This window comes from Astatotilapia calliptera, chromosome 2 (assembly GCF_964374335.1).
Source record: "Astatotilapia calliptera chromosome 2, fAstCal68.1, whole genome shotgun sequence".
NCBI classification, from domain to species: Eukaryota; Metazoa; Chordata; class Actinopteri; order Cichliformes; family Cichlidae; genus Astatotilapia; species Astatotilapia calliptera.
This window is the reverse complement of record NC_137423.1, coordinates 31,881,639-31,891,915: the sequence shown is the minus strand read 5'-3', so window position 1 is coordinate 31,891,915 and position 10,277 is coordinate 31,881,639. Positions and strand designations below refer to the sequence as shown.

The window sequence follows — 10,277 nt, the reverse complement described above, 5'->3', positions numbered from 1 at the left end:
TCCGTCGCATCTTTGTTACTTCGGAAACATGGCTTGAACAATTTCTCTTCAACGACATAATCCGATAACAACCGATCTCTTTACCCGTCGGCTTCCCGTGGCTGTCATGCGACCGGTGTTCCAGATCAACTGGCGTTTAGATCAACTGGCGTTGGTCGAACAGATGTGTGGCAGTCTTGCGTTTCAGGAGCTCCTACCGACAAACCAGCAAAAAAACGCCAAATGTGTCATCTGTGACACTTGTGAGGTTGTCTCAAACACACTCCGTCAGTCTTGATGCTGTTGAACAACAAAATGTTTAAAAATGTGGCGAGTTTACCTGGTGATATCCTCATGCGCGACTCGATCGCGAAAACAGCAAACAAGTAACACCACGCCGTTGTTGTTCACAGGACAGCAAGAGTAAACGATCGGGAGACCCTTGTCGTCGTTATCGTTCCACTCGCACGGTTTATTTCACCGAATTCAGCGTTTTTGCTCCACAACTAAAGCGAGCAGTTTGCTCTGTGCACCAACATGGAGTCGAGTCAACCAGCGCCACCTCTGGCCAAGTGCCACAGCCTACAGCCAGATCAACTGGTGACACACATCTGCAGCACGTTTGAATTCGTGTCATGCACATTTGTACCTTTCAATTGTGTCTGTTTGTGCGTCATGCAAATAAACCTTTGAAATGATATCATGTATTTATTATCAGCCTACATTTGTACAAAATGCCAAATGACATACACATAAGAATCACCATCCTGATATCAACACTTTTGCCCATAAGAAAAATGTCGTGAACAAATATATGACACACCAATATTTCACCAGTGTTGTAACTCACATGTCGCCAGCATAGTCTGCCTGTGTCCCCCCTCTGCAAACGCACATTTCAGAGTTGGATGTGATATACAGTCTGCATAAGTGTGGTCAATCCCATAACGATCCGTAAGGGGATGGCAGCTACGCTGAATGTACAGCAGTCACACAGTGATCAGCAATAAACAGTCCCCAAAACTTGCATATAATCCCCAATGTGGAGCCCATCTACTGACTACCACATAGCAGCTGGACCAGTCCCCAATGCAGGTCAGTCCACTGCTGCCACCTGTGGCCAAGTACCATAGCCTACCACTAGATTAACTTGTGACACACATCTGCACCTGCTGCTATGATCACATTGAGTAAAGGCTGAGTGGCTGCACTCACACGTGGTGCATCTAAATCTACCCACAAATATGTTGAAACATGCAATGCCAGCAATGTGGATTGTCAACACTGAAAACAATCAGTAAGCAAAGACAACAGGGATCATTTGTTTCTGTTTATTTAGCACCCACAACATTTGTAGTCGCCTTCTGCACAGGGGAAGTCCACACACACCGTGTGGTACCACTTTCCACAGAAGGTGCAATCTGCAAGATTGAATGTGATTGTCAGGGTCATTGTCTGACTGTTTATTACTAATCACTGTGTAACTGCTGTACATTCACAGTAACTGCCATCTCCTTATAAATGTTTATTAGATTGACCACACTTATGCAGACTGTATATCACATCCAACTCTGAAATGTGCGTTTGCAGAGGGGGGACACAGGCAGACTATGCTGGCGACATGTGAGTTACAACACTGGTGAAATATTGGTGTGTCATATATTTGTTCACGACATTTTTCTTATGGGCAAAAGTGTTGATATCAGGATGGTGATTCTTATGTGTATGTCATTTGGCATTTTGTACAAATGTAGGCTGATAATAAATACATGATATCATTTCAAAGGTTTATTTGCATGACGCACAAACAGACACAATTGAAAGGTACAAATGTGCATGACACGAATTCAAACGTGCTGCAGATGTGTGTCACCAGTTGATCTGGCTGTAGGCTGTGGCACTTGGCCAGAGGTGGCGCTGGTTGACTCGACTCCATGTTGGTGCACAGAGCAAACTGCTCGCTTTAGTTGTGGAGCAAAAACGCTGAATTCGGTGAAATAAACCGTGCGAGGGGAACGATAACGACGACAAGGGTCTCCCGATCGTTTACTCTTGCTGTCCTGTGAACAACAACGGCGTGGTGTTACTTGTTTGCTGTTTTCGCGATCGCGTCGCGCATGAGGATATCACCAGGTAAACTCGCCACATTTTTAAACATTTTGTTGTTCAACAGCATCAAGACTGACGGAGTGTGTTTGAGACAACCTCACAAGTGTCACAGGTGACACATTTGGCGTTTTTTTGCTGGTTTGTCGGTAGGAGCTCCTGAAACGCAAGACTGCCACACATCTGTTCGACCAACGCCAGTTGATCTAAACGCCAGTTGATCTGGAACACCGGCTATTGCAGTTAATAATACAACGGCTTCTTGACATTTTTGTGTTTCTTTTTATCGCTGTATAACTGATTTTAATTGAAAGCCTGCGTGCGCTAGTACCGCTTGCCACGAGTTCCCAGAATCCTTTGCGGTTCTACCCGTGAATGACGTCACATTTTCAATCTCTATATAATATGCATGTTAAATTTTATATTTGGGGTAAAATATCAAGTCTTTTCAAGTAAACCGGTTCAAGTCCAGTTCAAGTCCCAAGTCATTGGTGTAAAAGTCCAAGTCAAGTCACAAGTCTTAGAACATTTTTTCAAGTCAAGTCTAAAGTCATAAAATTAATGACTCGAGTCTGACTCGAGTCCAAGTCATGTGACTCGAGTCCACACCTCTGCTAATTAGAGGTTAACTATAAAGGTCTAGTGTTATATTACAATCAATGTAATAAATAAATAACTAAAAAAAAGAAGTGCACCCTTTGTCAATTTTAAGGCTTTACATATCAAGACATAATAAAAGACTCAAGAAGTTTATTGTCATTTTGTATGATGTTACCCAGCCTGAAACGAAATACGGTTTCTCACCAGCCTCCACAGTGCAATAAGCAATACAGTTTAAACAGAATAAACAGATTAAAAAGAATAAGTTTAAAAAGAGCAGTTAAAAGGCAGTAATGAATTGCAACAATAGTTATGGATAATAATAGCATAAAATCAAAGTTCTAAAACAAACTCAAGTGACATTCGTTCGGATGGATAGCAGCAGTCCATTCACTGAAGGGGATGGTTAAATTAGGTAGTGTGAGTATCTGAGGAGTGTATTGTATGTGTGTACGTGTGTGTTTGTGTGCGTGCGTGTGTAGACAGGGACAACACAGTCCGCTTGTGGATCTTACAGTGTAGCTGTGTGAATGGCTGTGTGGGTAGGGAGGGGGCACAGTCCATTTATCAGAAGGCTTATCAGGTCTTAAGATAAAATATAAATACAATGAGATGAGTAACACGTGACTTATTACACTGTCATTATTTATTTTTTATTTAAAAAAAAAAACTAAACCAAGAATTGTGTGGAAAAACTAATAACGCCACATGATTCAGAAGTCTCTCACATGATTGTGGAGGAATTTTGACTCACCGTTTGCAGTATTTACAATATTCCTTCAGTTCATTTGAGGGTTGCACATTTTCAGCTGTGCACAGCTCTTAAGGTCCCACCAGAGGATTTCAATCAGGTTTATGTCTGGACTTTAGCTGTGCCATTGCAACGCCTTAATTCAGAGGAGGGGGTCTCTGTCATCCTGTCATGCTCTACAAATTTTGTTAGTCTTGCAATTATCTTACATCACTGCACATAGCAGAGAACAATAAACAATCAAAATTTAACCTAAATGTTGCGCTGAAAAAGTATACCAGCTGCAGCTCCCCTGCTTCCCACAGCCTTGCCTTGATGCTTTTCTTCAGAAAGTGCCAAACATCTCCACTGTGGTTTTTATCTGTCCAAAGGACATTAAACCAGCAAACCAGAACTTCTGCTTTTATAGAGGTTTCTCACTTGCTGATGATCAGTTTGCATCTGGCTGCTTCTTACCATCTTAATTCTGATGTAAGTAGTTGGAGTGCACACGATAATCTATTATAAAAATACTAAATTTGTGACGTTCTTACACATAAAAATGATTTGATGTGCACACCGAAAATAAGTTGTATGCACCTGATGATTTACTATAATATTTTTGTAATAGACAGATGTCAGCTACACAGCTTGCTTATTGCTCTTGCTTTAAACGTTAAAACTGATTTATCATAAGCACAAATCATCTGCTGCTCAGGCTGTGCATTGTGTGGATTAGCACATCTTTCATATGCAGCAAATGGTGTCTGTACGTGAAAGAAGCCAGGTGTAGTGTTTGTAAATATTAAATATCTCACGATATTTCTATGACAAATAACTTTAAAAGCACATGGACTGTGGGGACTTAAGGGGCTCCGCCTTGGGGACTCTGATTCACCACTTCTGTATTCCTAAAGTCCTGGTACAGCCCTGCTCACACGAGCTGCTGCACGTGCGTGTGCGTTCAAAGCGCTCCAGCAGCTTTCCAGCGCGCAGGTGCTGAAAGTATCAGAGAGGAGCCTCTGACCTGCCACCGCGCACAACTTTAGTTTTTCAGTTTCCAGGTTGGTTTAAAATGTTGCAACCTCCACAATAACCGCACCCAGAAGCAGAAGTCCAACAGATCTCAAAGCATTTTCCACACTTAGACAAAAGTCTGTGATGGAAGTGCATTTTGGACAGGCTCCGCTCACCGTTATGCACAGTAAGTAGCCTAATGATGTTTCCTAGTGAGGGACTTTACCAGCACCGTAGCCCAGACTAAGTTATAGTGTTACCTCTTTAACTTTAAGTAGTACGCGGCAGTCGCATAAATGGGTGGTCCAAAGTATAGCACAATTTAACTGATGTTTCTTCATCCGCTCCGGTGCTCAGGGCACGGTGGAGTCAATCAGCTTGGCGGTGTCTTCATTAACGGCCGCCCGTTACCTCACGTGGTGAGACAGCACATCGTGGAGCTCGCGCAACAGGGCGTGCGTCCCTGTGAGATCTCCCGCCGCCTGCGCGTCAGTCACGGCTGCGTCAGCAAAATACTGGCCAGGTAAACGGAGTCTGTAATGTACGAAGGAGCATCAGGGCCACGTGATTGTTAATCAATGTCAGATTGAAATATAAAGATTGACGCCTTTTATATAATGCTTTATATAGTGAAATCGTACTTCATAATTAGTTTTATTAACCCTTGTTAATAAAACTAATTATGAAGTACGATTGTGTCTTTTTTTTTTTTTGCTCATGAACGCAGTTTGCTGATATGTGATGAGGGCGCTGAAGAGCTGAAAGCTGCATTTGGTCAAAAAGAAAAAACACGAGCTTGGAAGAGTAAAATAAAAACAGCTGGTAATGGAAAGGTGTACGGATACCGATGGTTAGAGGGCATATGTTGTATCACAAGACGCAAGAAGACAGCTGATCAAGTTGTTTCACTAACTCATCTACACAGTCTAGGAGCTGGATTGGATTTATATAGCCCAAAGCGCTTTACAATGCCACTATTCATTCACTCACTGGTGGAGGAAAGCTACGGTCGTAGCCACAGCTGCCCTGGGGTAGACTGACAGAGGCAAGGCTGCCATATCGCGCCATCGGCCCCTCTGGCCAACACCAGTAGGCGGTAGTCTTGCCCAAGGACACAACGACCAGGACAGAGAGCCCGGTGATCGAACCGGCGACCTTCCGGTTACAGATACACTTCCCAACCTCCTGAGCCACGGTCGCCCGTTTGACTTGAAACAACTGTTATTTGACTTGAAACAACTATTTGTTTTATTTAGTAGTGTTAGTAGTGATGTCTGCTTGGCTGTTTTACCACTTTTCCAAAAGCAAAGTGTATCAATTGAATATGAAAACCACATATTTTAAACAATTTTTTTTAGCTTATTTGTAAAACTTGTCATTATCTTTTTAATCTATTCCATGTCCTACTTATATTAATGCAAATATTTTGTGTGAGCACGCTAGTGAGTGTAATTTCTTTGTGATGCTGTGATATTTTGTTGTTGCTTTTTTAAGCTTTAAGCTGGACTGTTAAACTTCTTGGTTTTTCTCACTTCATTACAGCTTGAGGTTTTTATGGAAAATGTAAAAAAAAAAAATTACAATAGCTGATTAAAGGTGAAAATCCTTGAAAGGTGACTTTTTGATGTGGTTGTTATACAGCATTGCTTTCAGGTAAAATGTTAGCCCAACTGATAGTTACTGACATTGTTTGTTCAGGTACAATGAGACAGGAAGCATCAGACCCGGACTGATCGGGGGCTCTAAGCCCAAAGTGGCCACTCCCCAAGTTGTGCAAAAGATCCTCCAACTGAAACACCACAACCCCACCATGTTCGCCTGGGAGATCCGAGACAGGCTGCTGCTGGAGCAAGTGTGTGACCAGAACAGTGTGCCCAGCATCAGCTCCATCAACAGGTACAGTGTGTGAACTCACGTGTGTCTGACTACACAGATTTTAAAAGTGAAGAAAAACGTTGAGTGGGTTATTTCTGTCCTCACAGAATCATCAGGAAGAAAGTTCAGTCCGAATCTTGTGAAGCTGGTAAGACTGTTTCTTTTACCCTCTAGTGCTCTCACAAATGTTTAATGACACTAAACCTCTGCCTCTGCAGTGTCCTCAGCATCATCAGTTGCCATGGGAACAGCCTGTTCCTCCCCAACCAGCTTTTCCATCAGTGGGATTCTGGGAATCTCAAAATATAGCTGCAAGATACCAGAAGGTAATGTAATCTGTGAGCATGATCTGCAATTGTTCATGTTGAAAGTTCAGGCTCACGAGTATTCTATTAATTTCTATATTTTCACTTCTACTACCAATTTCTACACTCGATTGCTTTATCTGCTGTTAGCAGCTCTCCATTTTTGTCAGACATTATTATGGAGCAACTCCTGCCTGCAGCATCACATGTAAGTCCAGAGAAAGGGAAATGGGTGGCTGCTCAGTGTCAATGGAGCAAAGATTTTGGGAGATGGTGTAGCGATTCAGTTGCTCATAGAGGTTGTGAGACACAAAATCTCAAAGGAACTTGAGCAGGGGATGCTCCAGGGATATGAATCTTAATGCTACAGAAAAGATTCTGTTACAATCGTTCAAACAAAAGGTGAAAAAAGCAACAGAAAGAAAGGAGAATTAATGACAGAAATGAGAGATGCTGCAAGAGGTTGAAATAAACCCCAACACTGAAAAAGGTTGTAGGTGAATATCTGGACCCAGGAAGCTTTAGTTTAAATAGAAGATAATAGAATATAAGGTCAAGTCCAGGATACACCGTAGTTTGTTAGCCATCATGGATGGGCAGGTAGTAAACAACCATGAACTGCAAGAGATTGAGCTCCAACTCTTCATACAAGTGCATTTTAATAAAAAAAAAAAACATGAGTTTTGTTTTTGTTAATTTTGAGAAAACTGGAAGATAATCAGATCCTGAGGTCACAGAAGCAGTTAGTGATGTCTGGCAGACAGTTTGTGGTGATGTGGAGCTGAGAGAAAGTTTAGGCTATGCTTGCATATATTTTTTCTAAGTGCTATTGAGCCCTGGGAAACACATTTGTTGACAGAGATTAGAAGAGAGGAGAAACTTTTAAACTGTTATTACTGTGTTTCATATTGAGTCATACAATCTTCTCATCTGATTGTAGTCATGTTGGTGTCACAAATCTAGAAACGTTCATATCTGCTCATGAGCTGGTGCCTCTGGAGCTTGCAGACACTAGCTGGATAACTGGTGAAGAATGTAAAGTTTCTCTTTTTAAGCAAATCTACACATTGTTCAGATGTCTTTGAAAGTCCTATTTTTAATACCTTTCCAACAAGTTTTTTTCTTGATGCACCTTTTTAAAAATACATATATATTTTAAAGTCATACCAAGAAAACATAATTTCTGCAAGAAAAGTCAAACACATTGTTTGAAATTGCATCCTTAAGATAGACAAACTTCACTGGCCATTTCTTTTTCTACTGTAAGAGCTCACACACATGGATGTATTTACAGAGGAGGCTCAGGGTTTAGAGCCTATTCTTCTCCGCAGCTTGTGACCACATGGCAGACAGATGTGAAAAGCCAGCGGTCTTATGTTAATATTAGTCTGACTAAAACAACCTCCGCGGCAGGAGGTCCACCTCAGCTCCCCAGGCTTCTGTCCTCAAAGCCAGCAGGTTCTCTGCTCCTCGCTGCCTCCTCCTCACCTTGGCCTCTCATTACAGGCCCATACACCCTCACATCTCCATCACTGCGAGCATTAGAAGAGGAGATTGCATGGAAAAATATGCATAGTTACCCCTGGAAACGCAGGCATGCATGTGTTTCATCATTCGTCTAATTAGCACAAGTGAAGATAGAAATGGAGACAGGAAGGGAAATAAAAGAGAACCTGAGCTGGAACTGTTTTGTTTTCCAGCAGGGGACATCTCTTGCAGCGTGTACCAAGACCAGCCGTGTTCATGTTATGACACCTGGGGACAGCCGGACCCCTGCATGATCTCTCTGTCCAGCTTAACCTCTTATACAAGCCTGCCAGCTAATCGTAATCCAGACGTGATGGGTCAGTATTTACTGAATTATGATCACTTATCTCTCATATGAGGTCAGCTTTGATGTGTCTTTCTCTGTCTCATACATCCTCTTGTTTAGGACCTTCGTGTCAGTGCAGCTGAATAAGGAGCCCTGAGAAGAAAAAATATCACCGCTTTAGTGCCACAAACAGGATGACTGCAGAACTCGTTTAACTGTAATTCTATTTATTACTATCACCGAGATAGAAATCTGGATCATAATCGAAAACATGTGGAAATAAAACCAAGATAACAAGCCTCACCTTTCATGTTTTATTCACATTATTTGAAGCAAAGAACAGCCTAATAGAGCTTCATCAGTCCAACATATTATCCCCCATCCCTGTCGCCCCTGTGGCCACTTTCTCCTCTGTCAGTGGTATAGGGTTAGCATCATTAGGGGCCTCATGATGGAGAGCAGAGACTGCTTTCTCTCCTTTGTGTGCATCTCCCTGGCCTCCCCTCCAGGATGAGGGATTAAAGTAGAAGATGGGAGCTGCTAGAAGGAGCAGTGGGGTCAAAAAAAAAGAAACACCGCTGAGAAAGAAATCTGCTCAGCAGTAGACATCAATCTGCATGAAGCATGTAGAGAATATTAACAGGATGACGAATGTGTTTTTGTTTTGGTTTTACTAAGTATATCTAGACACGTGCACAAATCCCTCATGCACCACAAAAAATTTATGAAGCACCATGGCAACATCTGTGTGCAAATAATTCAGCATGTGACCACAATAAACCAAAGCTATCAAATCAGCTTCACCTTTAAACTTAGAAACCGCAATTCTGTTTATAAAGCAACAACAATCACCTCAAGGTGCTTTATACTGTAAGATAAAGACCCCACAATAATACAGAAAAACCCCAACAATCAAGTACTTGGTGACAGTGGGAAGGAAAAACTCCCTTTTACCAGGAGGAAACCTCTGGCAGAACAAGCGATGGGACGGGCAGCTATCAGCTGGGCGTAAAATAAATGTTCATGACAGAAAAACTGAATAAACCTTAAGATGGTCAATAAACAAGGCCTGGTTTAGCTTACTGGTGGAGCAGCTGCCCGATTTGTGTTCTTTGCTGTATGTCAAATATCAAATAAAGGCAAAAAAACCCCAAATAATCCTAAATGAAGGTCAATAAGCAAAAAAGTGGTCCTCTTCCTCAGATTTTATATGCCCTGGACGGGCATATAATAAGTGCTATAGATACAGATTAGACAGAAATACAGTACAAAGTAAAAAATGACAGGAACATGGAATAAATTCCCAGATTTATTGGATAGGTGAAATATGCCCTCAATCATTACACATGCTTAAAACTCAATTGGATACCAGATTTTCAGATGTATCTTGGAACGCAGCTCTTCTTCTCCCTGTACTAGTCACAGGCTAGTTGTCCACCAGTGTCACTGCGTTAAGTTGAATTAGCAAAAATATACCCTCATTTGGACCCGATATGTAGCGCATGTAAATCACCTCCCGGTACTTTAATCCAGATGTTTTAGTCAGACCCTGACCTCAGTGCATTCTGGTGTTCCATATTTAAATCACTCAGGGAGGCTTTAAACACACCAGCTGAGCCCAGTCCTATGATTGCCATATTTAGTGTGAAACCTGGTCTAAAAACATCCATAATACTCTTTCTTTTGATTGCCTGTTAGCCCATCATCTTGTTATTTAAAACTGGAACGATTACCTCCACCACCCCTTGCCAGGTGGATGAGGGACACCATGTTCCATTTGAAGTGAGAAAGGGTTAAATACAATACTGTTCAAAAGTCTTCAGTCACCATTCGTTTATTCATATTTTGCTAG

General features: G+C 41.8%; 1 protein-coding gene across 1 annotated transcript; it reads left to right on the top strand.

The window, feature by feature from the left end:
* The first annotated feature begins 4,642 nt into the window (after positions 1 to 4,642).
* LOC113028379 (paired box protein Pax-5-like) lies at positions 4,643 to 8,728 on the top strand. The gene is made up of 6 exons (XM_080289844.1): positions 4,643 to 4,955; positions 6,131 to 6,328; positions 6,415 to 6,455; positions 6,526 to 6,633; positions 8,316 to 8,456; positions 8,546 to 8,728. The coding sequence occupies exons 1-6, from the start codon at positions 4,762 to 4,764 to the stop codon at positions 8,566 to 8,568; spliced, it is 705 nt and encodes a 234-aa protein (XP_080145970.1). The 5' UTR covers positions 4,643 to 4,761; the 3' UTR covers positions 8,569 to 8,728.
* The last annotated feature ends 1,549 nt before the right edge of the window (positions 8,729 to 10,277 follow it).